The following is a 25,747-nucleotide window of genomic DNA, read 5'->3' as shown; positions in this document are numbered from 1 at the left end:
AATATAAAATAATTTAATATAATATAATATGATATAATATAATATAATGTAATGTAATGTAATATAATATAATATATTATAATATAATATAATATATTATAATATAATATAATATAATATAATATATTATAATATAATATAATATAATATAATATAATATAATATAATATAATATAATATAATATAATATAAAATAATAGAATATAATATAACATAATATTAATACAATGTAAATTTTTTTTAATTCATATTTAGTCGTGTCCCTGTTATATATTTGTTCCTTGAACTCTGAAATATAAACAAAAAAGGCAATTATTCAATACATAGTTAAAACTTAATCAGATATTGTAATATTATAATTCCGAGAGTTATATGGTGTACTCTGAATATTACTACCCAATACCCCTCTGATACTTCCCCCATTTTTCTTCTGTGCAGTTCAGCAAAAGGCTAAATGGTTCGCAATCTCTTGTTAAACGAGACCAATTAGGCTCCGCTGCCCTTACCCTAATTGGAAAATTAATAAGCGAGGCCTGGGAGGACGGAAAAACGAGGGTCCTGCGTCCTCTGCCATTGGAAACAAATCGCATTTCATTCAATTGTCGATCAACTTTGCTGATTGAAAGCAAGCTGCATCGGCAGCTCAAAATCAAACTCAAACAGCATTGGAGTTTCTTCTTTCAGGCTGACGAAAATTGCTCGTTTGCACATGAGCTCAGCTGAAAATTGCAACGCGAAACACGTAGAAATGCGGTGGAGGCGATGGAGTTTTCAAAGGGAAGGGGGATTTGAGTCGTGGCCAAATGATTGGCCATGTCAGAAGAACTTATCATGCGTTTCCCCAACGTCCTCTGGTGGTTCAGTTCTCCCTTATCGATAGGACGATGAAATTTCAATTACCCACAATATCAGACAAGCCAAAATTGCGAAACTACCTATATTTCATCTTTCTTTTCGTTGGTTATTGAGTAAGCCCACAATTAACTACCAACTTCAGTGTCTAAGAAAATATGAATTTGATCTTAAAAATGTTAAAGCCATTAACACAGCATTCAATTATTTCTACCGAAAGCAACCGAAAATAGATTCATAAATCCTGAAAACATTGTTAGTTCGAACTAAATACATAAACAAGTGGAAAAAGAGCAATAAATATTGAATAAAAAAATAGAGGGAAAACTAATGGCACCGACAATGCGCCGCAATTACGAAAATAGTTGAAAACTGTGCGAACGACAACGGAAAAAACAGGAACATAACCAACCGAGAATACCGGTTAAAGTATAGTAAATATTTTGCACGAAACGCGGAAAAAGGCAGAACTATATATGGAGATGTGAGAATGTGTGTTTTAAAAGCGCTGTGGCATCGTTAATATTTTTCCTGCCAACTGTCAGACAACAAAACCCACAACAACAACAGCGACAAGTTGGCCAACACGCATACGCCGCGTTAGCCAGGGCAAGGGGGCCAAAATGCAATGTGGTGCAGGGGACGTGGCACTCGGGATTGGCAATGGGAACAGCAATTTTTTGGGTCCATGAGCATGCGGCAAAAATTAGTAGCGAAGCGAAACAAACACAGAACACACGACTGACAACGGAAATTGTTCGAATGGCAGAGGAAAAATCGAAGCAGCAATGCCAAAAATGTGAAATCACAAATTGAAAACTCCACAATCAAAGAAATAGCAACAAAAAAATAAGTATCATATTCAAAAATTAAATATTTAAACAAAAAAATCATAACACTATTTAATAAGTTGAAAACATTTGTAATATAAATACCAAAACAGAGATGTTTTTGAAAATAATCAAATTTAAAACCCAAAGGTTATAATTTGTGTTTCAAAATATACCGACTTTATAAAAAAAATTTATTAACATTTCAAATACGCTTTTTAAAATGCAATCCTTATATTAAATATTTAAATATTATGAGGGTAATATCAACCCCAGCCAGGAAAATATTTAATATAAAGTTAAATATAGGTTCTCCAGCATTCCCCTTTCACAAAGAGTATGGACATGTTTATAAAGAAATAACCTTTAACAACCTCTTTTATAACACCAGACATGGCGAATGTAATGTAACTGCAGGGCAACCACAGCAAATATTGAAAAACAACAAATGGCGAAAACTTATCTAGTAAAATGGCGCAACAGCAACCATGAAAATAATGTAAGCAGAAACGCTGATAAAAATTGCCAAATGTTTTGTATGTTTTACATGGTTGTTTATATTGATTTTGCCATAGCGGATGGTGTTTTAAAAACAGCTCCGAGGTTTTAGGATTGCACAAATATTTCCAGGAAACGCATACATTTGGTTGTTTGACAAAAGCCTAATGAAGATAATAACATTGCATTTAAAAAGAAAAGTAAGAAAAGTAAGTAAGAAAAGAAAAGTAAAAGAAAATTATTTAAAATGAAACTATAGTATAATGGTAACTATGACATTGAATTAAACTTAAAATAATCTTTTTGCACATCAAACCACATCAGCTCTTGGGAACTAAGCCAAAGGTATTGAAAAATCAATGCAAATCGTTAAGGAAATAACCCATCCTTCGATTTTCTACAGCCATTCTTGGGACCAAAATCTCTGACAGCCACAAGAAAATACCCAACCTTTACCGCCTGATTATGAGTCCAAGTTTTTCGTTTCGCTTATTGAGAAAGTTTCCGCTTGCCCCATCGGCTGGGTTTCCGGTGTTTCGGTTTTGCTCTGGATTTGCTTTGCTTTTTGGCCTTTTGATTTTATTATTTTTCCATTTGCAGCAGATTGGCTTAGGCCCGGCCAAAGGAACCCAGGAGAGTGCTCGACTTCTTAGCTGCCATCCCCGTGGGCAATTTGGGAGCCATTTGTTTGGCCCCTTGCCTCACCTCCTCCTTCTTTCTGTTTTGGCCCAAAAAAATGTCAAAGTATTTGATGAAAAACTTGTTTAAGCAAATGGCTAACCTACACACAAAAAAACTATTGGGTTGAAGTGACCAATATAATAGTTAAACTGGCCAAAGCCATCAAATTGTAAATTTAATCAACAGGAAAGTACACACAACCTACTATTTTTTACTATTAAATAAGCGGCAACTAAATAAATATAACAATTTTGAATAGTTGCTAACCTTATTTTATAATTACGAACTATCCGTATTGGTCAATATAAACCATACAATTTTTTTTGTGTGCACAAACAATTTTTTTTCTTTTTTTTATAATTTAAAGCCAAAAGGTTGATTTGATCATATGCGGAAAGTAATTATATAAAGCAACAGTATTGCTCTATTATTTATTTTATTTTCTAAATATAAAACTGTAAACCATGAAAAGCTTAAAATTGTGTATTTTTTTCCAGCGGAAAGGAATTTGTAAAATCAGTTACGGAAAGTAACATACTAAAAATTCTTATTTAGTTCCAAATAAACTACAATATATTTTGCACATGCCAAAAACAAACACATAGCATATCAAATATGGGAATTCCATTCAATATTTTCGAAACCGACAAATATTTCTAGCCAAATATTTTCCCACGAGCTTAACAGTATCACTTTAGGAATTGTGTAAATATTTCATTTACAATTTTTGCTGCAGCGAGTACCATTTGCTTAGGGTATATTTTTAATTACCATAGTTGCATTTGGCCAAAAAATGCCAAATGCAAAAGGCAAGCAGCAACAACAAATTCAATTGCAACTTTTTGCAAGAGTAAACACCAAGCCAAAATAAAGGCGAAAGCCCCAAAAAATAATATGGGGGAACACGCAAATTGTTAAGCTTCTTGTAAGCCGCAATGCAAATGCGGCTTTAATCAATTAAAAAATTTTTGCCACAGGCAAAAAGTTGCCATGTGTATATATGCTGTGTGTTGGGGAAAACAAAGCAAATCAAATACAGGATGGTAGGAGGATAAAGGGTTGATTTTTTGGGAAACACGGGGCGTATGAGCAACTTTTGCGGCCTGTTCCCCCAACGTTCCTTAACTGTCATGTTGGCCAGGCTTTTGCCAAAAATTTTAACTTTCAGCCCGTTGTTGCTGTTGTTGTTGTTATTGTCTCTGCGGTCTGTTGGCTTGACTTGACTTTTGGTTTTTCCCTGAGCCCTGCTGAATCCTTGGTTCTGGCCTGGTCTGTTTGTCCTTGCCTAATGTTGCTCATCATCGCATTGTTGTTGCCGCGCTGAGTCTTATTTATGCGACATTGTTGCCGTTGTTGCTGCCTCCGCTATATGCAAAGATAATAAGATAAATGTTCTCCAAGGACTGGCCGACAGGGTCGTTGCTTATGCGACCAGGACATTTGCACAAATGTTTTGTGATAATAAATATTACTCAGTGCCCCATCACCGGGACCGGTCTTTGGTCTTTGGTCTTTTGGTCTTTTGGTCCTTCGCTCCTTGGGGCCCCTTAGTCCTTGGGCCAATGTTTAGGGACTGGCTTGCGGTCGTTCTGAAATGGCAACAAAAGAGCTGCGACCCGGCGGGGGAATAGCTGATATTTCGAAAAATGTTGCATTTACTTTTGTATCATGTCTGCGCTGCGGTCACGGATCCCGCTCATAATTTATAAACACCCTGCATTCGGTAATTGAAATTTACTTTTAAATTATATTTCCGATTTGGCCTTGTCTACATTTGTAGAAAGATATGTCATATATTTTAAATTTATACGTCCTTTTAAACCTGACTTAGCTATTTATCTTCCCATTTAAGCATTTAAATCTAAGCATTTATTAAATTCCCCAACTTTCGTCTGAACTTTTTCTCGTATATTTTTTCTACCCAGCAACACTTCAGACTAATCCAACTAAACTTTCAACTTATCATTTTGTAGTTTGCAACTATTTTTGTTTTAGTTAGTTTGGTTGTTGGAAAGGAAATCATATTAGGCGTACATGAAGGGGTCTTCCTGAAACTTATTTTCTAATGAATTTTTAAAAACATTTCGGAACATTTGAGGCCATATAAGCGAAAAACGAATTTGCATAATTGGCATGTGCCGAGTTTTTGGACAACCGCACAAATATATTTACATGAGCTAGATTTGAAGCCAAACTTTTGAGAATATATAGCTAATTTTCATAATTGTTCAATTTGTGGTTAGCTAATTTTAAATGAAAAACAATTTGGCATTAAATTTTTATTTATTTTAAATTCAAAAATAAAATACCTTTAAGAAATAGCATTTTTATAAATATTTCATATATTATCTTTAGTTTACTTGTTGTTCTGCTTTATCAGCTATGTTGTTTTCGGGCTGTCTCCTGCCCTTATAAAAATTGATTAAGAAAATTGAGTGAAATGAAAGGGGCTCGTAAAAGAGAACTCGTCAACATAAACAGCAGGAAATAAGTGTGCCGGAATGGATCATAAAACCAATTGGTCATCCTCCCCGAAAACCGGCGACCAATGGAGTGCAAAATACACCCAAAAAGTCCGGGGGGGGGCTCGATGAAAAATGTATGCCTCACGTGATGGTCGGCGACACAAAAACAAGCATACAGAAACCAACTGCGAAAGGGAAATGAAAAACCGTAATCATTTAAATGAAATTCAGAGGAGGAAAAGCCCTGCGAGGAACCTCTGATTATCTGAGGAACTGGGGTACTGAGGAAGTGGCTGTGGCTGCGTCAGTGGCAGTGCTGCCAGTGGCATCATCAGTTTAACTCGGACAATGAAGCCAAGCGAGTGAAAAATTACAATTGTCACAACAGCAAATCGGTTTTTCATTGCTGCGAGACTTTTCACGGCGCATTGAAGTTGATATGAAAATAATTGCATGGAAATTCTCGCCAACCGGGAGATCTATATCTCACGTTTTCCACCTCTCAAGCCCTCTCGCTCCCTCTCTCTCCCTCTCTCTGTCACTTGGAAAATCATTAATCTTTGGCGAAATCTTGCGGCATTACGTATACGACGCGTAGGCCACCGACGAGTTTAATGAGTTAATTTTCAATTCCATTGGCGCGGCGGAAAACAGAGGAAAAATGCAAATTTTACACCGCCCGGCATCTTGCATTCCATCTCCATTTCCATCTCCATCCGCTTTCCAACCACCCAATCCACCCCATTCATTAGCCATTAGAGCTCCATTATGCGTTGCATGTTTAATTATGGATCCTTTGGTTGGGAAAATAAAGAGAAAAGAGGGGAAAATGACCGGCAGAAGTTTAAGAATTCCATTAGATAACAGCTTTGATGACTTTCAAGTGGCTCACTGGCATTTATGGTCTGGTTTGCCTTCGATTGGCTCATCGACTATTGATTGCTGGATATTGATGGTGATTGCATCCGTCCAGGGCTCTGGATCCATTAACGATGCCATTGTAAGCGTGTTATCAAAGGGCTTGGTCCGGCCAAGTTTTCAATTCCATGTAATACCTATTTGTTGGAATATTTGAAGAAGTGGTTTACTTATTTCAACTGTGTAATCATTGTTGGGTAAATTGCATGTGATTGGGTTAGGGCTTTTACTAATCAATAAAGCTGGCTGAGGGCCTCAAGTCCTTTCGATAAACGAACACAAAACAAACAAAAAACTGTTTAAAATATAACATCACAACCTTTAGCACTCCGAAAATATTTTAAAATGCTTGTTCATCCAATTAAGATTGTAAAATATGAGCTTAACATATAAAAATGAATTTCTTTTTACACCGAGCCCTACGAGAAACGTTCATTGACGAGATCTATTGTTGATGTTAAGTCCCATCGACGATTCGGCGGCTCTTAAGCTCCGAAGCCAGCATCCAAGTAATTAAAAAATATACGCAAATTACTCGACACAATGGAAACAACAACGGCAATGCCAATGGCAATCATTATGATTGCACGAACGTAATGCAATTTAATGGCCAACAAACAGGGGACATGAAACAGAAACAGCCAGCAGAGTTTGAAGTGTTGCAGATATTGGTCAAAAGTGCTGCCGCCAGATTTTAAACCGTGCACTGAAATATAAATGTCTCGGAGACTTTTAAAGGAGTTCAAAATTATCCCATAAAAATGTATAAATGTAATGTTTTTTCTAATTTTAAACTAATTTGAGTTTAGTTAGTTTAGTTAGTTTTAGATTCCAATTCAATTCACAGAGTTCTAGACTAATTTATAGAAAATTTATAATATACAGAACATTTTTTTTGAGTGTAGAGGTGAGGCGGGAAACAGCATTGAAGGACAAAAGCCACACGAGAGATAAACGCCCACATGAGCTGTTATCACGCAGGACACAAAAGAGGTGGATGCTGGAGGGGAATGGGACGGATAAACTGATGGACGGGCGGCTACAAAGTGCGTTCACATAATAATAATGGAAATAATTTAACTTATTGGATTTTAATGGGATTACACATGCGCAACATGGCCAGTGCGGGTATTAAAAGTTGGTCAACTTCTGTAATGGCCCTTGGCCAACTCTCGGGCCCAGCGGAAATGCCAGTTGACCAACGATGATAACGGTAATGATAATGACGATGCTGATGGCCTCCGGTTGGGGGAGTGGCAGGATTAAAAGGGGAGTGGCAGATCGGGGCGATGCAGCTGAGCGGACCACTTGAGACTGACTTATCGATTATTCTTGCTGCAGTTCACACTTTAATATAATAAAATATTTATAATAATAAAATGGTATAATGAATAAGTCAATCAAATTAGGTTGTAAGATTATAATGACCAAGACCAGATTTTAAAATGTTTTTACAATAAGAGTTGCTGATAATAAAACATTAAAGAAATTTAAAAAAAGTTTTTTTGTCGTTTGTTTTATTTTATAAACAGAAATTATACTTGGAAAATAACAAATACTGTTGGTTTTAATATTAACCAAAAGGTAAACTTTTTTATCTACAATAGTACATATTTTTGGGAAGAGTGTTTTGTAAAAAAGAGGTACCCTACTCACGTTCAAAGTTATCTGCTATAGCCCCCAAAATGCCAAAAATGCCACTGGCTGGCAATTTTTCGGCTTGGGCATTTTCATTTAAAAACCGCACTGGTCTGGCGTCTGATGTCTGGATGTCGGATGTCTGACCTACTGCCGGAGGGCCTAACTTGAACTGCCGTAGTTACATTTACGGTTGGGTCCGAAAAGAAAAAAGTTTTGCCGTCAGCCAGTCGTCATTTCCATGCCCAACGTCATCAAGAGGAACAGCTAGAACCAACAACCACCACATGGACCGCAACTAACCGACCACATCATTTCCAGGCGCAAACTACCGGCTGTGAATTTCCCCGAGTATCCATTTCCATGTCGGAAAGATATTGCAGGCATTGGGTTTGGTACGTTTATCCTACCCGTTAGCTATACATAATAGATACAACTTTCTGGAAATAGAAAATATAAATTCTAAATGAAAGTAACTAGGCTTAAGTACGGAAGCGAATAAATTCCCAGTTTTGAAAACAACAAATTGATAAAATGACCTTGCTTTAAGGTTTATAAATAATATTTTATTGTTAATATTTTATTGTTAAAAAATATTGAAACAATACAGCTATCAACAGAATATTACATAGTTACACACTTTACAGCTTACATACGAGTATGCAAGCTTTTATTAATATAATTCGCTTTGCAGATTTTCACGTATTTTTTCCTATATAAAAACGTTTTTCTTAGGATTAAGCTTGACTAATTGATTTTTTATAAGCTTAAATCTATAAAATAAGAACTTATTCAATGCCAGTATCAGTTGGCGTTTCTCTATAGCAAGATGAAGATCATACCTATCTTAATATTGGCAAATCTTGGCTATGGTAAGACCAGTTAGAGCTTCAAATTTATATCTCAATAATATAATATATCACACAGCCTTAAGTGAAGATTATCTTGAGCGTGAAAATAGACAGAGACTTCAAGATGTTGTAAACAAATATAGGCACTTGTCCCATGGAAATGCTGAATTCTCCCGGTGGATTGAAAAACTCTTCCATGCTATCGAAAAGCCAGTCTTTGGTACGGGAACTGTTATATGGAGAATACAATTGCTGGCTGAATTCAACCAATACGACAAAAGACGTCAAGAACTTGAAGATAGAATTAATAATCGTTTGGCCAGAGTCAAAAAATTGATAAACTTAAAAATGGGAGGCCAGGAATGTGTGAAATTTTACAAATTGCAGAAAACTGAACTTAAAAACGCCTTAGGGCTCTCCAATTCTATGAAAGACATCAAATTTGCTAAAAATAGTGGTTCATGCCCGAAAAATTTACATGATACAAATGATGATGAAGATGATTATTATTTATAAATTTTAAGCAATATTAAATTTTTAAATTTTTTTTGTTCTGTTTTGTTTTTGAACAAAGTTGAAAAAAAATAAAGTTCCAGTTGAAACAAGTGGGAATTTATTTTCATAGCTGAATCATTAATGTTAATGCTGTAAGGAATGGTAATTCACCTTTAATTATCAACACCGAAATAAATTTTGGTTTCATGAATTATTTTTTTAGAAAATTCAAGATGTCTGTTAATAAATAGGTCTTTGAAAAATGGTTAAAAATAAATTTTTAAATACATTTGGAAGAGGTGGGGTTTTTTAGAAAGTTATTAAGATCGGAAACGGATTTATTTTTATGGCTGTATCATTAAAGGTACAGGTATTTGGAATGCTTGCCATTTTAAAGCATATCGAATTGTTTTGATATACACATGTAATCTTACCCTTACTAAACGTTAGTTTAAGCTAGCTTTTCGAATTAGCAGTATGAAGATTACAGCAATATTCCTATTGTCAAATTTAGGCTACAGTAAGAACGTTTTGTTATACTCACAGACTGCCTTTCAGCTCAATAAAATTATAATTCCTCCAGTTCTAGGCACTACACTTGCGGAACTTAATGACGCAGCAACCAAGGGAGTTACAGATATGGTGGAAAAATATAAAGTCTTGTCTATGGGAAACACGGAATTCTCTCAGTGGATAAAAAAACTAGACACTGTTAGTAAGACGAGTCCTATGAGAGAGAAATTTAAGGTCCGAGCTCAATTTGATATCTACAATGAACGTCGGCAGGATTTGGAAAACAGTATTACGAATCGCATCACCACGATCGATAATCTGATTAATAAACTTCTTATTGAAAACACTAAAAAGTGTCTTCAATTTTATCGAAGGCAGAAAAAATCTTTGCAAATGGCATACAAGTTTTCAAATGCTATAAAACTGACTAACCTTTTGCGAAATAAGAAACAATGTGATCCCGAAAATGAAAATGATGAAAGCACCGAAAACGACGAATATAGTTATTATTAAGCAAAAGCGATATCTTAAACTAAATTATGCATAAAAACCAAAATATGTGTTTATTTCGAAGTGCGAAGAAGTAGAATATTGTATGTAAAACATTATATGAGGAATATTTCTAGTGCTGTCGAAAGTTACAGTCAAAATGCTTTCCGAATTTATAGCGCTTAGTATCGGGGCAAGAAAATTTCCGGATTTCTTTTAATATACTCTATGCTGTTCATATTGATTGTAATCAATCTTGTTGACCATCCCCCCATTTTCGCCGAGCCTGTGGCCATTTTTATTGCATCCCCCATTCGGCTGACCGCATTTTAGCTTCATTTACAGTTATTTGCCATAACCCACCTGCACACACTTTTACCACCCACCTCCCAACGCCCACAGGCACGCCCCCGCAGGCAAAACCGCAAATTCAATTTTGGTTTAGAGGCCTACAAACATTTTGCAGCGTGTTTATATCTGCTGCATTGTTACGAGTAGTTTTCGCTTCTGGCCCGCTTTTAATGCAATTTATGGGAAGTGTTTGCCCCGGTTTCGGTTGCCATTGACCACAAAACGATCTTTTGTGATATGGAAAGTGGAATGGGGTGCGTTAAAATAGTGGTCGTGGTCTATAGTTGGATTTTCATTTAAGCATGACCGGTTGCCAACTGACAGTTCTTAGTGGCCATGTCTGCAGCATCGCCATCGGTCCACAGATAATAACAATCATCAGAACTGGGAACAATTTTGCAATTTGCATATTCCTATTATGTGACCATATGCTTGCACTGGCATTTAGATCATGCCATCAATTTATAAACTTTATAGGGTCTGAACGCTTCCTTTTACTCGTTACTTGGGTATACTTAAACCATCTGATTAGGTGTGGTATAACTTAGCTCCTAAATTCTCAATAGTACACATCCATCATATAATAATAGTTCTATTATATACCTAAAGTAAATTTTTATTCCGATTACATCAATGGTAACGCCGACTACAGCCGAACCCACTTCCATCCAATTCCAGTTGCCATTCTCGTTAGAATGGTCAACTTTATTACAAAATTGGAAAAGTTTTTTGTGGAGGTCGACCAGAAGATCCAAACAAATTTTGAAAGCATTCGTTGAAGTTAACACAAGTGGAAGATAGTGGGTAAGATTTGGAACAACAAACATGTTTCGTCTATTTCTTGTCGAATCGAACCAGACGCGTGTCGTCTCCAACCGCCTTGAGATCCTCAGCCTCGCGACGGAAACGATAGGTGCCCACATCCTGGTTGGCCGTTTCCGGCAGCTTCACCTTGATGCCCTTGTACTCGGTTTGGGCCTCTCTGATCTCTGGCACCCGCAGAGCCATCTCGGCCTTGTACTCGTCGTCATTGCCGATGTCCACGTCCTTTACATTCTTCTGCACGGTGGGATCCTCATCGTCCTGATTCCAGCCGTCGATCTCGATGGGTACAATGGGAGTTCCGTCGACACCTAGAACGGAACTGGGTGCACCGGCGGGCAAGATATCCACGGTATCGGCGGGAGCAGAGTCCTCCGTAGGTGGCGAATTAGCCGCATCAGTGCCCACTGGCTGAACTGGTTCCACGAAATGAGGGCGGTCCATCGATGTCAGCGAATTGACAAAATTACGATTGAAATCCATATCATTCTTGGCCATATCATTCATATTAATATCTATCACTGTCACGCCATCGATGTTCCTAGGTCGATTAATGGTGAGGCACGTAATTCCGGTTGACATTTTGGAGCGCGAGGTCAGGCGGGAAATCAGAGTCCGCTGCACTGCCAGCTTGTTTCTCAACATCGACAAGTTGCGAAACATGATTTTCGTGGGTGAATTGGATTTTCGAAAATAAGGACGTATCACACAAAAAACCGCAAAGGGAATTTTAAAAAAATACTTTATTTACAAACAAAAATTGGAAGGTCTTAAGCTGCCGAAATTTTAGATATGACTGAAGTTCACCGCTTTGCTCGACAACTGACACAACTCGATTGGGAAAGAAGTTAAATTCAAGGGTAAAATGTTTCCGATGTATGCATAATGTTACAGAGCGGTAGTACCAAAACATATACCAAAAGATATCCATAATAATATGTTGGTTCAAATATATTATTTTCAAATTCAACGGTACGTGCTATAACTACTTTTCCAGTCATCTTAAAATTTCATATTCAATCAAGTTAGCTGTACAACAGCTTGGTTTTGCAGGCGGTTAAGGAACAACAAACACTTAAAACTACCACTAAACCTACCCTAATTAGGGTAGAAGACTGTTAAGACTAATGTCTTAAATATTACATGAAAAATTTGTTCAAATTCACATATAAACGTATACTAAACCCATATTATAATTCCTTTTTCTTAAAATAGCAAACATATTTCGGTTTTATCGTTTTCGCTTGGGGGCATTTCCGGCTGCCTTTCGCACCTTCCGCTTGCCTGAAGTGGAGGTTTCTGGTTTCTCCTCAAAGGACGACTCCTCCTCCTTGCCCGTGCGCACCTCCCGATTCACTTTATAGGCGGCGCCCATTCGCTTAATGTTCTCCTTGTGCACCACTTCGTGTTTAACAATCCGGTGGGGATAATCCGTGCCCAGGACACAGCCGTAGGTCCTTTGATCGGCCAGTGAGGCCTTCCAGGGCTCATAAATACAGCCAGCTGGATACTTTGCGAGTTCCGGTACATATTTTCTTATGTAGTGACCCTGGGGATCCGTCTTCTTTCCAAAGGCCACCGGGCTGTAGACCCGAAAGTATTGATGAAAGAAGGCGGACGCGGAGAGCCACATCCAATTGCCAGCATTGAGGGCCCAATCCTGATCCAGCAGTAGCTGCTCGAAGACCCGCTGACCCTCTTCCCAGCTAATCCAAAGATCTCCGCGCGTTAAGAAACAGGCCACTGCATGCCGTGCCAAATGATGGATCCAACCCTCCTGGCGCAACTGACGCATTATGGCGTCGATAAAAGGATAGCCGGTGCGTCCATGAGTCCAGGCTTCCAGGTGCTCGGGCTGCTCCTGCCAGGGAATCTGCAGGCAGTAGATGTTGCCCAACATCCGATCGAAGTTAGGTTCGGCTGCCGCTACAGTATAGTAGAATTCCCTCCACATAAGTTGCCCAACTAGCGAAACAGGAGGCTGGGAATGTTTCGTCTGACGCTTGAGAATCTCATTGAGCTTTTGATAAAACAGTCGAGCACTTAGGCATCCAAATTTCAGATAAGGACTCAGTACAGTAGTGCTGGGCTCCAGGGAATTGGGTGCCGTGTTGGGTTTCTCAAAGCGGGCCACCCAAAGTTCGTCCTTTAGGGATTCCTCCATGCGCCGCAGAGCCTCTGTTTCGCCTGGTTATGGAAATAAATCAAGATATAGTATTAAATAAGTTTATTTGAAGGATTATTAACATACTCACCTCCCGGGAACTTATTGGGTCCCAGCTCCTCTGGTCTCTTGACCAATTGCTCCATAGTAGGACAATCATAGGCTTCCGAATCCTTCTGCTCGACTTCGTCTTTAGGTGGCTCAATCTTTTTCAAAAGCTTTTCAGGATCCCCTAGAACTGTGGGTACCTTTAGTTTATCCACAATGCCTAGAAACTTTTGATAGGTAATAGGAGCCTTGCCAAGATTCTTGGCTATAACCAAATCCGGATTGTAAATCGTGTGTGAGCAGTGGGTCTCCACTCGAACACCCTCCGATTTGGCCAACTTCTGTACGGCCTCATCTCTGGAGATGGCATATGGCTCGATGTCCGTCTCGAAAGTCAGGAGTTCCACGCGCCAGCTTTTAAATATCCGCGGGAAAACCTCTGCGGGCTTCCCGCGCACTACAAACAGACGGGAATCGAGTTTGCGAAGCTGTTTGTCCAGGTCCTCCAGCGTTTGCTGAAGGAACCGCCACCGATTGGCTCCCACCTGCATCCAATCCAGGATACCCGGATCCAGAATGAATATCGGGCGGATATAGTATTTGCCGGGTTTCGCATTGGCGGCTTTAAAAATCTGGGATAAAGCGGGATTGTCGTGGACCCGCAGTCCTTTACGGAACCAGTGGACCAGTGTGGATCTTTCTGCATCCATTTCAACACGTGTCCGTGACTTAAAACGGTATTTACTCGAACTTTAAGTGAACAATGTTTTTAAAATACAAGAGCCCTTCGGGACCTGCCAACTCCTTTTTCCAAACTCATTTACACTGCTCTAAATAATTACTTTTTTGTTAGAGAAAGTAATTATTGATTGAAATCGGCAAGATTATGATTATGTAATATATGGACAGAAGCTCAAGAATAAACCAAATAAATAAACAAATAAATAAATAAAAGCATCAAAATCAAATAAAATACCTAATAATTTAATGGACGAAACCCAAAAAAACTATAAACATATATTTACTCATTTAAATGAGTAACTAGAGGTATAAATTATTTTGGTTTTTTTCTTATCTTAGAAGTTGATTTTGAGTTTTTAAATATTCGCAACACTTGTTTTTTTAGTTTTGGGTTTAGTTTTAAGCAATAATCTGAAAACTTGGCGCCAAGTGTAAACAGCTGTTGGGTTATTCAAAAATACCAAATTACCAAAATTGAGAACGAGTTGGCATCCCCAAATTTCAGTATTTTTCGCAGAATATATTTGGTGCACAAGCACCGGTTGTCAATATATTTATAATTACTATTTACTTTACCCCGATAAAAGAAGCAACTTAACGACAATCGAACACCCCCAAGGGGCTAATAATAAACGCCAGAGAGTGGTAAGTCCCCCGAAAGCCGCTTAAAAAGAGCGGACAGCCCCATTAACCGAGATTCCCTCGCATTTCTTTCGGTGGAATCGCATCGCAGGCGCACTCCGCCAATTGATCAACAACAAGCGAGGAAATCACGGCGGAAAAGCGAGGAAAACACGGCGGGAAAATGGACCTGCTCGACTCGATACTGAATGCCATGGATGCTCCGCCTGCCAACAACGAGCAGCAGAAGACTATGATCAAGAAGCAGCGCGAAATGATGGAGCGGATGCAGAACAAACAGAAGGAGGAACTCCTTCGATTCCGGAAGTATGTGGACGAACGAATGGGCCGATTCGCCAAGGACGACCGACATTGCATCGAGTTCCAGCCGCTGGACAAGGTGCATCGCTCTGTGATACACGAGGTAGCCGAGAATGGCGGTTTCATTGCCATGAGCTTCGGCCGCGAGGATGTGGACCGGCATTCGGTTGTGTACAAAAAGGAGCACGCTCCTGGCGAAGATGAGGTCACGGCTCGCCGGAACGGTGACGGCTGGAATCCGGAGATTGCCAAGGAGTACGCAGAGCGACGGCGGGAGCGATTGGCGCAAGAGCAGAGTGACAAAGAGGCATCCACCTCCGAAGCGGCGAACTCCTCCACATCCGGAGCCGGTGATCACGACTCCGGCGAAGTTAAACCCCCGACCAATTACAAGGCCAAGTATGCCCACCTCATCGGAGAGTCGGCCGCTTTGCAGGCGGCTCGCAAGACGGAGACCAACCAAAGCTACGGATTCGTTCCCAGCAAGAACAAGAAGGACATGCGCTCCATAGAACAAACGCTGGCTGACATCCAGGCCAAGAAGCGGCTGCGTTTGGCGCAGCAGCAGGAACTGGAGCTGGAGCAGCAAGCGCAGGAGGCCACCACATCAACAGAGGACCCATGAGTCGGCTGGAACACAATTAGTATGCAGATAGCTCACTTAATGCAAGACTGTCGTAGCCCAAAAAATATGATTATACTCTGTAAGGGATTCATAAATCAATAACCATAAAAAGAGAATCAGCCATACTTGTCTTGTTCCCCAATTCCTATTCGATTATATTTGGCAATTGTTGTAAAGCCAAACATTTTAAAAAATTTTAAAAACACCACCACCACTTACATTACATTAATTGTATTTAGAATACGGAAAGAGGCTAGAGAATCATCTCTCATTTAGGGTTACCTAGTTGAATGTTTTCCCAAAAAATGCCTTATTTTTCGAGTTATGACAGCCTTGTATCGAGTGAGATTAGTTTTGTTGATTCAGATTAGTCACATGCAAGGTCACTGACTGCCATGTAAATCATAAGTAATAAGCAATTTAATTTGTTGGCCAATTAGGAAGCGAAAGTTGGAGGTGAAGTGTTTAGAACAAGTTATGTATCCGCAACAGCGTCCGAATCGCAATATCTATTTATATAATAAAAATATAGAAAAAATTGACAAATTCAAATTAATCTTGAATACGGGGCGCCATTCAAAAGGCACCAAAAAATCCTAAAAATTTCCAGTATCCAGTATTTTATTTTAGGTTTCCGTGTCACAGCGGGTGAAGCAGTCACAGTTTAACTCAATAGGCCAAAAAGACACCACGTGTTGCCGAGCTATGGAAGAATATATTAAAATAAAGATGAAATCCACAAGAAAATGTCAGGAAATTCATGGAAATATAATTAGCAAACTCCTTTTGAATAGCTGAAGGTTGCGTGACCTAAAAAATGTGCGGATCTTGAGCAGCGTGGCAATTGAACCATGAAGTCTAATTTTGAGACTTCTTAGGACCAACGTGGAACCGTTCAGGCGGTGAGTACTGTTTTTTATTTAAACTAATTAGACGACCATGATGAGATCTTTAGATAGGGACAACTGATGTCTATGCTGATTTATCTTGATAGTAGAACTGATTACAAAAATAAATGTGTTGAGTGTGTAGTCTTCTCTGGAAAAGTACTAAAATTATATTTTTCTTTTAGATGAAATTGCTGTACCCTAATACAATGGCCTCAAAATAAATCTTCCTTCATAAGTAAGTATCATTTACAATATACAAACCCACTTTTTTTTATGATGAGAACTTATGATAGGGACATCTGATGTCTATGCTGATTTATCATGATAGTAGAACTGATTATTTTAATAAAAAATGTTTCTGTTAGGTCTTATCTTAGAAAATACTACAATAACTGGTTAATTTATAATTATTGCAGGTGAAGGCGGAACCGGATACATCTAATGGATCAACCGAAAATATAGAATTCCCACAAATGTAAGTGTTATTATTATTGTACAGAACCATTGATTTTTATGATGAGATCTTTAGATAGGGACAACTGAAGTCTATGCTGATTTATCTTGATAGTAGAACTGATTATTTGAATTAAAAGTTCTTCTGCTGGGAGTTTTTTAAGAAAATACTACAATAATTTGGTAATTTTTAACTATTGCAGGGGAATGGGGACCAAGATATTCAAATGGATCAACCGATAAAGAAGAATTCCCACGAATGTACGTATTTTTTATAGTACAGAAATCCTTAATTTTTATGATGAGACATTATGATAGGGACATCTGATGTCTATGCTGATTTATCATGATAGTAGAACTGATTATTCAAATAAAAAATTCTTCTGTTAGGTCTTATATTAGAAAATATCCTAATAGTTTCTTCGTTTATAGTTGTTGCAGGATAGGACGAACCGGATATCTGTAATGGATCAGCGGAAAATTAAGAATTCCCACGAATGTAAGCATTGTTTTTAGTATAGAAATCCTTGATTTTTATGATGAGACCTAATGATAGGGACATCTGATATCTATGTTGATTTATCTTGATAGTAGAACTGATTTTCAAAATGTTATAATTAATAAATTTCTTTAATATCGTTCACATACTAATCCATGTTTTTAATTTTACAGAGTTCCGTTCCATGATGACAAAAATCGGATGAATAATGTCAACAATATATTTTAAACATAAAGGAGAAAATAAATAGAATTACAAGAACCTAACTGTCTAGTAGACCTAAGTCAAACTCATGACAAAACTCTGTCCAAATCAATGTTCAATCGACATCCAGGTTTAAATAAATTTTGAATATGTACAAAAAAATGAGATTCCGTTCACTGAAGAAAATCTGGCCGAAAAAGAAGAAGGAGCAACTAACTATGATTTTTGTTTTTTGCGTAGTGCTCGCGATTTACTATATACTCATGGAGATAGTGCTGCCGGAGTTGTCGGATTATGGGACACCCATTTACATATTTCAACGGGTTTTGGCGGTGTTTTTCGCCTCTAATATATTGTCAAACTTTGTCATGTGCATACTGGTGGATTCAACCATCGATCCCAAGTGTATGAGGGATCAATTGGAGCGGGGAAGACACAATGAGGACTGGCACAAGTGCGATGTGTGCCGGATCTTGGCACCACCTCGAGCAAGTCACTGCAATTCGTGTGATGTATGTGTCCTAAAGCGAGATCATCACTGCATTGTTACAGGTTGCTGCATTGGCCATGCAAACTATAGATACTTCTTCTATTTCGTAATCTATTTGTTTCTAAGCTGCCTGATCTCTTTAATATCATCTTGTATCTTTATCTATGTGCTACGCGGAGGGAGGTACAAATTCAGATTGCTGCACATGCCAGCATCGTATTTTAATAAAAAACATTTTGGCAATAACGATCTCGATGTGCCCTCTAACATTATGGAAATATTGGATTTCGGACTTCCTGGTAGACACGAGCTTGTGTTCGCAGCCGCGTTCGCTATGATTTGGATCGGGATTTGTGGAGCTGCCTATATGATTATGGAGCACTGGTCCGTCATCAAAAGTGGATCAATATGTAATGAGTTTAAGTTTCAGAACTTTCTGTATGATCGAGGACTGCGTCGAAACTTTGAGTCGTTTTTGGGGAGACGCATGAAATGGACCTGGATTTCTCCATTTCTACCAAGCCCGCTGCCCCACGACGGATTCCATTGGGAGCCCACAGATGGGGATAAAGGTGGTGACAATCGGCTTTCGGAAAAAATCATTTAAGGATAACTGAAAAATGCTGTGATACCTAAATGATTTTGTTTTTGAAATTGTTGATAGTATTGCTAAATAACTTAAATAAACGCCTTTAGGCATTTGCTTAAAAATTATTAAAGTAAACCTGTAATATATTTTCTAAACAAAAAAAGGATTATTATTTAAAAAACATACAAACATTTTTAACATTTAGAATTAAATTTTTTGATATAGCTGCTTTGGATTTTATTTATTTATTTAGGGCTTACTGTACTTTATTGTCGCCAGGTTGGCAGCTCCATTAGCTGTTTTTCTGATAACATTGAAATGCCTCAGTCGCCTCAAAATGTTTGTTTAGTGTTTCATTTGCACCCGGTCAAGATCGGCCAGTAGTCCAAATATGCAGATGCCCACCAGATCGGATTCGCGCCTTCGCCTGAACGCGGGGGGTGGAAGTTCCCAGCCAGCAGCCTCTGGGGAGTACATCAAGGTGGTGGAGACAGAATGCGAGACAGATGGATTCGTCAATGAACAGTGGGTAGAACCGGCGGTACCAGGTCCCGTTCCCTGGAAAACCATTGTCATTATCCTATTGCTTTTCATCGGTGGCATTGTAAGTACAATTTGGAAACAGTTTATTTTTAAAGTTTAATCATATTTTGACTCCTTATCAATTTAATACAATCACTTATGAGTCCTGTAAACTGAATATCTTTAAATTATAGAATGTCATATTTATGTACATATGTAATGTATTATTACTAATTAAAATTAATTTTTTAATTATATCTTTAATTTTAATGTATTTTAGTAAAAAATACACCAGATAGCTCAGTTAAAAATATACATATATTTATCGTTATTAGTAAACATAATACTCAGATTATGTTTAACACTTATCCATTCCATTTAGTACGATACCTTATCAATGCAAAAGAAATTACTGGTCACGTATTTCTTTGTTTTCAGATCTGCATTGCCTTCGCCACCCTAAATTGGTTGACGGATACGAGCAGAGAGCGATCGGATCGCGTGTGGGCGCTAGGCATCATCGGGGCACTGACCTTCATTCCGGGTAGCTACTACGTCTATGTGCTCTCCTGTATTATGCTCAAACGCAACGGATTCACCATGGACGAGATACGAAGACTCGGATAAGAATAAGTTCAGCCCAAATTCCATGTTTCGTCAAATAGAGTTTTATTGCGTTTACACTACAGTTACTCACACATTTCATTGGCATAATTTCTTTAGCAACAATCTTAATTTTTAGTTAATAATGATACATGTGTATTGCCCCAGTAATTGTATAAAAATATTTTGTAAATACGAGTTTGTTATCAAAATGTATAATGCTTGGCGTGGCTTTTAGTGCGCGGAACATTTGCTATCTATATAAATACACCACTGCGTAACGCTTGTTTAAATATGTATATGTGTTTCAGGCGTGGGATATATGCTCTACAAGATTTATGTTATGGCCATTTTCTCTAACAAGCTTAGGGTACATTATATATGATGTGTGTTTGCGCTTAATTATATACAGTGTTATACGTTATATTTTGTTTCTAGTTTAGAATTTTTACAAACAATTGATTTTTGTATTTGTTTTATGTAGTTATAACAGAGCGGAGGAATCAAACTATTTAACGGGAACGCGGATGATTGGGAGTATACACAATACATACAGAAATTTTATAACGAAATTAAACTAGCGACATTTAACATTTCACTGCTCCACGACGGTCACCTCGATGGGCGGAATGAATTTCCACACGTGAACCTGCTGCTCATCGTAGCTGGAGGAGAACATGACAGACTGTCCCACTTTCTCGGTTTCCACCGGACAGGAACGGGTTAGCACAGGCGCCGGCAGCTCCAATTGCTTCTGCGGATTACTGGTACACTCGATACTGGCCTTGAAGCGTCCGGGTGTAAAGAATATCACAGAGCAAGTGTGCTGTTTCTGCTCCTGCTTCTCCAGTATGGGAATCGCAATTCTAAGGGGTTGAAAATAGGATAGGTAGGTAGTTTAAGAATATATTATATCGTGAGTGTTTATTTTTTGGTTCATCGCTCACCTATTTGGTCCTGAAATGGCCACGCGTGTCTCCAAATTGCAATTCTCCATTCCGTTCAGGTAATCTTGATAAAACTTGATGCTCAGCACCAAGTTCCTGAGCGGCTGCAGGGATTGGTTTGCCAGCTGAATGCTAAGATGCGACCGCTGGCCCACTGTGCACACCATCTCGCTGTGCGGCTGTACAGGGGTCTCCTGGAAGCTGATGGCTTAAAGCAAAATACAACTATTATTATAAAGATTTCGGTAAAGTTAATCACAAACAACTTACCCCACTCCAAAGGCGATACAGCTGTTAAATCCACCATGGACTGGGTGAGAACTATGCCTCGCAGGGAGGCGATTCCCTGAATGTCTGTTCCCGTCAACAGCCAATTAATTTTCACTCGTTCAGCTATGTGACTTGAACAGAGCTTGCTCAGAGCATCATTAAACGACAGAAGCTGCGTCCGAAAGCAGAGTTCTAACCGGCAAAAATTATTATTATTAATTGACCTTATCTTGCACATAAATAGTCGTACCCCTCTCCAGATTCTCAGCTACCTCGGCTGCCCGGGCGGCTACCACTTGCTCCAGGGAGCAGCGATCCACCGGTATGGGCACACGGCAGCTCTCTTTGGCCTCGATGAGTATATTCTTGGTGTCTGTATAGTTGAGCGACATCTCTTGAGCGGTTAGGTTGGAAATGTCAAGTACCAGGTAAAATTGGGAGGCCCTGCAGATTTAATAGAAAACATTAAAAATAATTCCTATGGAAAACAAAGGGATTTCAACTTACACTTCAGCGGGCAGAACATCCCAGCTAGTTATCTGCGCGCTGGGCAGCAGTTCCAGGTTAAAAGAAACCGCACACTGGCGACAATAGCCCGCTGTCAGAGCCTCTCCCCCGGAGTACTTCAATCTCACTTGTGCCTCTATGTGCTGCGAATATTGCGATCCCAGACTAGAAGGTCCTGCTCCTCCTCCGCCGCCTGGCTGCAGACTCAAGGCAGCCAGCGACGGTTGACCGCCTGAAAAGGTCGATCGGAAGCTGGAATTCTGTGGCTCGTGTCGACGATGTTGCGGCGAACCAACTCTAGAGGGTAAGCTCGCGTGCCCGGAGGTGGAAGCATTGGAGTAATGCGTTAGAGATGCCGCACCGTAATCCCCGGCAGCAGCGCTGGAATGCACCGAAGCCGGTGGCTGCGGACAAACGAAGTCCGCTTCGGCATAAACATCCACGACAATTTCAATGGAGCCCTGCGGAGGCACAGGCAGCTTGGCCTGCAAAACAAGGAAACCTTCAGCTATAATCTCTCTTTTACGGCATAAATCTCACCTTCAAAGCTTCTTCATCTATTCGGAAGATCTTTTTCTGCAGCTCCTGCTCTACATTCGAGTTTATGTTAACCTCCAGGTGCTCCAACGGTAGCGTGGCACTCTCATTAGTGATTGTTATCGTACAGCTGGAGGATTCTCCATTGTACAGGGTTAGGCTGGCAGAGGTCACAACGATATCCGCACTATTCATATTACTAAACGTGGCTGTCTGGGGCAGAGAAGTTTTAACGGATATCCTAGGAAGGGCGGGAATCACATCCACCAGGTAGTTGGGCGGAAAGCTACGCCCACGCATATGTTTCAGCCGGCAGTTTGACTTCACGCCAAGAGTGTGAGTGCTAAAGCCCTGCAGATCGAGCTGCCCCGTCTCGATGGGCGTTCCGTGGAGTGCCACGTATGTGGGCACATGTGGCTGGAGCACAATTGTTTGGGGCAGAGACTCAAATACCACACCGTTAGTCAACAATCTCATGTCTGTTACGGCCAGCTCAAAGGGCAGCGGATTGCGCAGGCGCACAGTCACCTCACTTAGATCGTTTTGCACCCACTGGAAAGCTGCAATATGGAGCTTGGTAAGGAGAATACTTCATGTACCGTACTAGCTTACCTATTTTATTTTTGTCCTTTTTCTTGTCCCTTCTGTCGACCGAGTTGAAATGTATAGGCGTAAACAGAAATGGCCCACTATCCGCCTTGGCCACCTTTATTCTCTGTGGTCGTAAATGAGCGGGCAGATCTTTAACCTGAAAATCGAGGCAGTAGGGCAGATCCGTGAGATTTGCAGGTGGTATCACAGTGCCATTCTCCAGCACCAAGGGCACAGGAGATCCCTCGCACTGGGCGCTTAAATTCTGCAAAAAATCACTATTACATCTTCATTCTTTTTCTTGATTAAGTTTAATCACCTGCAGTTGCACAGCCATTTCGCTTTGCTCCGTGGGCGACATATTATCCCACTGTGTTTGCAGCAGGAAGGTCATGTGCCGCGTGGCCAGAGCGGATTGTCCTAATCGCCTTGCGGCCGTTATGAGGGTCTGGACCAGATCGATCTGCAACGCCGGCCAGCCGGCAGCATTCTCCAATACCTCTAACGGATCCAGACAAAGCAGATAGCCCGTAAAGCTGCCCAACATAAGGCGATAGCTTTGATTCCAGTCAGGCGCTTGACTGCCCTGCTGCACGTGCTTCAGCGCAGCGAGTCGTTGGAAAAATGCCGCCTTTCTCTGATATCCAATTTGCTGATACAGCTCCGTAATTATCTCAAATCTCTTTACACGCTCCGCTTCGCTCATGCTCAGGTTAATGTACAGGATATTTTGCAGGAACATGGCCACATCTAGGGGTCGATTCTGCTCGATGCAAATCCGCGAGGCCTTCAGAGCCGCCTCCGTTTCAATGGTGGCTGCATGCCTGTATTTGCTGTAGTTAATAATGGCCTTGCGATAGTAGTTGGTGATCTCCTCCGCCTTGAGTATGTTCCCCGGTAGATCGCCGTTTCTTTGGTGTCCTGGAATCGGAGCCGCCGATATCGTCGAAGTGGAAGAAGACGAAGTGGTCGGCGTGTCCGAGGCGGAGGAATTGGTGGCCGTCGTCACAAGGGAAGATACTGATGAGCAGGAAGATGAGTTCGAGGTAACGCGCTGATGCTGTTGTTGATGGGTGGAGTCCACATTGTTCACAGTGGCTTCATTGGCGCTGATCTTCTTAGTGGCATCACTAGCACGCCACTTCTCGGGGGTGTTTTTCAAAGGGGAGGTGCCTGGAAATGATTACGGATTAGTAAGAGAAAATTATGTAGGCTTTCGGCTACTTACCCGCCTCCTGGAGCGAAGAGTTTCTGTGCAGTGTCTCGATCTCGCGCATTTGTGGATATAACAGCACGGCGGAGGCGGCACACAGGCCCTCCTCGGTGGCACCCACCCACAAGGAATCGCCCACCGACCTCAAGGTCTCATTCGCATTATGGTACAAGCTCAAGGCATCATCCACAAGGCCGGCTTGCAGCGACAGATCCGCCAGGTTCTTCATCACACGACCCACGCATCTTTTCCTATTGTTCCTGGACTCCATATCTAGTCCCACAAAATCTCTCTTTTCGAAAGGCGCTAGCAGCAGGCTCACCTTGTCCGCCTTTTCTCGGGATCTCTCTAATCGTCGCGATTCCAGGACCCAAAACAAGGCGCTGGCAAAGTCCCCAATTCGAGACTCCAGATCTACGCACGGATCCTGTTCACGGTAGAAGAAGGCCTGCGCCTTAAAGTTCGAGGGCGTGGTGAACTCATCCTGCAGGCGACGGCCTCCAGCTGGAGGAGGTGTTAATACCTCTCCAATGGTTTCCAGAGGCGGTTCATCGGGTCCAAAGAAAATGGCACGGGATTCAAACAGAGTGGAGCCATAGCGCACTTTCAGAGACTCGTGCTGGCGGCACAGCTCATTGAGTTCGGTCTGGCTCTCGAACTTGCCGATGGTGATGAGCCCTAACAGACGTCGATGGGTCTGGAAGTCGCCCCAATCGTTGTGCTCCACAGGGTGATCGTGAACGAAGCGGATCCAAATGGAGCGGGGATTGCCAGCGGAATCTGTGGAAAAGAGGGTACGTTGTTTAGTACTGAAGTTTGCAAGCTGTTCAACTAGGAGCACCACCCACCATTCACCCGGATGTGGTTGACACGTCGCACTTTCTCGAAAGCCCGCTGAAGGATTCGGGCACGGGATGGTCCCACACCCCGGAGCAGTACCAGCAGGCAGCTGTGGTGCAGAGCACTCTGCTCGTAATCCGGCCGGGACATCGCTGGCTCCGCGCCACCACCACCGTGCGACAGCATCAGGCCAACGGCAGCACGCATTTACACCCAAAACCAATCCGAGTGCCAGTCCCAGTCCGGAGGATCGTGATCCCAGTTGTCTTTGCATCTGCCGAGTGCTCTAGAGGTTTCCCATTTCGCCGCCAAGTAGTGGAGCTGTCGATTGGGTTCGATTTCTTCAGAGGAACCACCTCCTCCCCCTTTTCGTGGTCAGTGTCGCCTGCTTTCACCTGGCTTTTCGCCCGTTGTCGCGGCCTGTTTCGTAGTCCACTGGACACTACCACATGGAGGGCGATGTTGGGCACTTGGGGGATTGCCTAAATCCCGGTAAATCGTTATGTAAATGGCGTTTTGAGCGCAGAAAACCGTTTGGCAGTTTGCTTTGGCAAAGAAATTGTCCAATCAGTGCCTGTCGACTAGTCGCTGTGAATGGCACATCGCACAGATTGACGGTTGCCAGAGTCACTCTAATTTACTACAACAGTGTTGGCAAACGTATTGAAT

General features: G+C 40.6%; 8 protein-coding genes and 5 non-coding genes across 14 annotated transcripts; 10 read left to right on the top strand and 3 right to left on the bottom strand.

The window, feature by feature from the left end:
• The first annotated feature begins 8,648 nt into the window (after positions 1-8,648).
• LOC108010410 (uncharacterized) lies at positions 8,649-9,280 on the top strand. The gene is made up of 2 exons (XM_017075273.3): positions 8,649-8,754; positions 8,810-9,280. Exons 1-2 carry the CDS (start codon positions 8,712-8,714, stop codon positions 9,247-9,249), a joined length of 483 nt encoding a protein of 160 aa, XP_016930762.2. The 5' UTR covers positions 8,649-8,711; the 3' UTR covers positions 9,250-9,280.
• Positions 9,281-9,689: 409 nt separating this feature from the next.
• Positions 9,690-10,306, top strand: Sfp38D (Seminal fluid protein 38D). Its single transcript, XM_017075264.4, has 2 exons — positions 9,690-9,748; positions 9,812-10,306. The coding sequence occupies exons 1-2, from the start codon at positions 9,706-9,708 to the stop codon at positions 10,252-10,254; spliced, it is 486 nt and encodes a 161-aa protein (XP_016930753.2). The 5' UTR covers positions 9,690-9,705; the 3' UTR covers positions 10,255-10,306.
• An 854-nt stretch (positions 10,307-11,160) lies between these two features.
• On the bottom strand, positions 11,161-12,215 carry LOC108010675 (uncharacterized). The gene has a single exon (XM_017075582.4). The coding sequence runs from the start codon at positions 12,064-12,066 to the stop codon at positions 11,416-11,418; it is 651 nt and encodes a 216-aa protein (XP_016931071.2). The 5' UTR covers positions 12,067-12,215; the 3' UTR covers positions 11,161-11,415.
• Positions 12,216-12,327: 112 nt separating this feature from the next.
• On the bottom strand, positions 12,328-14,390 carry phr6-4 ((6-4)-photolyase). Its single transcript, XM_017069681.4, has 2 exons — positions 13,659-14,390; positions 12,328-13,590 (listed from the first exon to the last, which is right to left on the bottom strand). Exons 1-2 carry the CDS (start codon positions 14,323-14,325, stop codon positions 12,635-12,637), a joined length of 1,623 nt encoding a protein of 540 aa, XP_016925170.2. The 5' UTR covers positions 14,326-14,390; the 3' UTR covers positions 12,328-12,634.
• A 454-nt stretch (positions 14,391-14,844) lies between these two features.
• LOC108021650 (sperm-associated antigen 7) lies at positions 14,845-16,475 on the top strand. 2 transcript variants are annotated; one of them, XM_017090463.4, is made up of 2 exons: positions 14,845-15,001; positions 15,090-16,475. In XM_017090463.4, exon 2 carries the CDS (start codon positions 15,162-15,164, stop codon positions 15,921-15,923), a length of 762 nt encoding a protein of 253 aa, XP_016945952.2. In that variant the 5' UTR covers positions 14,845-15,001; positions 15,090-15,161; the 3' UTR covers positions 15,924-16,475. The 2 variants fall into 2 exon arrangements, with proteins under 2 accessions (XP_016945952.2, XP_036678550.2); XM_036822655.3 differs by having other exon boundaries at positions 14,862-15,001; positions 15,053-16,475.
• A 381-nt stretch (positions 16,476-16,856) lies between these two features.
• On the top strand, positions 16,857-16,930 carry LOC118876856 (small nucleolar RNA Me28S-Cm2645). The gene has a single exon (XR_005013795.1). It is a non-coding gene; the product is annotated as a small nucleolar RNA Me28S-Cm2645 (small nucleolar RNA).
• A 150-nt stretch (positions 16,931-17,080) lies between these two features.
• On the top strand, positions 17,081-17,153 carry LOC118876852 (small nucleolar RNA Me28S-Cm2645). The gene has a single exon (XR_005013791.1). It is a non-coding gene; the product is annotated as a small nucleolar RNA Me28S-Cm2645 (small nucleolar RNA).
• A 167-nt stretch (positions 17,154-17,320) lies between these two features.
• On the top strand, positions 17,321-17,395 carry LOC118876853 (small nucleolar RNA Me28S-Cm2645). The gene has a single exon (XR_005013792.1). It is a non-coding gene; the product is annotated as a small nucleolar RNA Me28S-Cm2645 (small nucleolar RNA).
• Positions 17,396-17,558: 163 nt separating this feature from the next.
• On the top strand, positions 17,559-17,633 carry LOC118876855 (small nucleolar RNA Me28S-Cm2645). The gene has a single exon (XR_005013794.2). It is a non-coding gene; the product is annotated as a small nucleolar RNA Me28S-Cm2645 (small nucleolar RNA).
• Positions 17,634-17,796: 163 nt separating this feature from the next.
• LOC118876851 (small nucleolar RNA Me28S-Cm2645) lies at positions 17,797-17,870 on the top strand. Its single transcript, XR_005013790.2, has one exon. It is a non-coding gene; the product is annotated as a small nucleolar RNA Me28S-Cm2645 (small nucleolar RNA).
• Positions 17,871-18,118: 248 nt separating this feature from the next.
• LOC108021649 (probable palmitoyltransferase ZDHHC24) lies at positions 18,119-19,092 on the top strand. Its single transcript, XM_070995391.1, has one exon. The coding sequence runs from the start codon at positions 18,119-18,121 to the stop codon at positions 19,064-19,066; it is 948 nt and encodes a 315-aa protein (XP_070851492.1). The 3' UTR covers positions 19,067-19,092.
• A 257-nt stretch (positions 19,093-19,349) lies between these two features.
• On the top strand, positions 19,350-20,466 carry LOC108021024 (transmembrane protein 230). The gene is made up of 2 exons (XM_017089504.4): positions 19,350-19,652; positions 20,009-20,466. Exons 1-2 carry the CDS (start codon positions 19,440-19,442, stop codon positions 20,195-20,197), a joined length of 402 nt encoding a protein of 133 aa, XP_016944993.2. The 5' UTR covers positions 19,350-19,439; the 3' UTR covers positions 20,198-20,466.
• Positions 20,223-25,667, bottom strand: brun (trafficking protein particle complex subunit brun). The gene is made up of 10 exons (XM_017089503.4): positions 25,087-25,667; positions 24,254-25,018; positions 23,345-24,198; positions 23,047-23,290; positions 22,438-22,994; positions 21,898-22,382; positions 21,641-21,834; positions 21,391-21,582; positions 21,121-21,328; positions 20,223-21,039 (listed from the first exon to the last, which is right to left on the bottom strand). Exons 1-10 carry the CDS (start codon positions 25,283-25,285, stop codon positions 20,769-20,771), a joined length of 3,969 nt encoding a protein of 1,322 aa, XP_016944992.2. The 5' UTR covers positions 25,286-25,667; the 3' UTR covers positions 20,223-20,768.
• Positions 25,668-25,747: the final 80 nt, after the last annotated feature.

This window comes from Drosophila suzukii, chromosome 2L (genome assembly GCF_043229965.1).
Source record: "Drosophila suzukii chromosome 2L, CBGP_Dsuzu_IsoJpt1.0, whole genome shotgun sequence".
Taxonomy (NCBI): domain Eukaryota; kingdom Metazoa; phylum Arthropoda; class Insecta; order Diptera; family Drosophilidae; genus Drosophila; species Drosophila suzukii.
Note: the sequence above shows the minus strand (reverse complement) of the source record. Positions and strands in the feature narration are given on the sequence as shown.

What these genes read in the sequence shown, in the direction of transcription:
- LOC108010410 (XM_017075273.3), top strand. Translation starts at nt 8,712, where the DNA reads ATGAAGATCATACCTATCTTAATATTGGCAAATCTTGGCTATG. An exon ending in ATTGGCAAATCTTGGCTATG is followed by an intron (nt 8,755 to 8,809) that starts GTAAGACCAGTT and finishes TATATCACACAG; the next exon opens with CCTTAAGTGAAGATTATCTT.
- Sfp38D (XM_017075264.4), top strand. Translation starts at nt 9,706, where the DNA reads ATGAAGATTACAGCAATATTCCTATTGTCAAATTTAGGCTACA. An exon ending in ATTGTCAAATTTAGGCTACA is followed by an intron (nt 9,749 to 9,811) that starts GTAAGAACGTTT and finishes TAATTCCTCCAG; the next exon opens with TTCTAGGCACTACACTTGCG.
- LOC108010675 (XM_017075582.4), bottom strand. Translation starts at nt 12,066, where the DNA reads ATGTTTCGCAACTTGTCGATGTTGAGAAACAAGCTGGCAGTGCAGCGG.
- phr6-4 (XM_017069681.4), bottom strand. Translation starts at nt 14,325, where the DNA reads ATGGATGCAGAAAGATCCACACTGGTCCACTGGTTCCGTAAAGGACTG. An exon ending in ACCCAATAAGTTCCCGGGAG is followed by an intron (nt 13,591 to 13,658) that starts GTGAGTATGTTA and finishes TTCCATAACCAG; the next exon opens with GCGAAACAGAGGCTCTGCGG.
- LOC108021650 (XM_017090463.4), top strand. Translation starts at nt 15,162, where the DNA reads ATGGACCTGCTCGACTCGATACTGAATGCCATGGATGCTCCGCCTGCC.
- LOC108021649 (XM_070995391.1), top strand. Translation starts at nt 18,119, where the DNA reads ATGTACAAAAAAATGAGATTCCGTTCACTGAAGAAAATCTGGCCGAAA.
- LOC108021024 (XM_017089504.4), top strand. Translation starts at nt 19,440, where the DNA reads ATGCAGATGCCCACCAGATCGGATTCGCGCCTTCGCCTGAACGCGGGG. An exon ending in TGCTTTTCATCGGTGGCATT is followed by an intron (nt 19,653 to 20,008) that starts GTAAGTACAATT and finishes CTTTGTTTTCAG; the next exon opens with ATCTGCATTGCCTTCGCCAC.
- brun (XM_017089503.4), bottom strand. Translation starts at nt 25,285, where the DNA reads ATGCGTGCTGCCGTTGGCCTGATGCTGTCGCACGGTGGTGGTGGCGCG. An exon ending in CTCTTCGCTCCAGGAGGCGG is followed by an intron (nt 24,199 to 24,253) that starts GTAAGTAGCCGA and finishes AATCATTTCCAG; the next exon opens with GCACCTCCCCTTTGAAAAAC. An exon ending in GCCATTTCAGGACCAAATAG is followed by an intron (nt 21,040 to 21,120) that starts GTGAGCGATGAA and finishes TCAACCCCTTAG; the next exon opens with AATTGCGATTCCCATACTGG.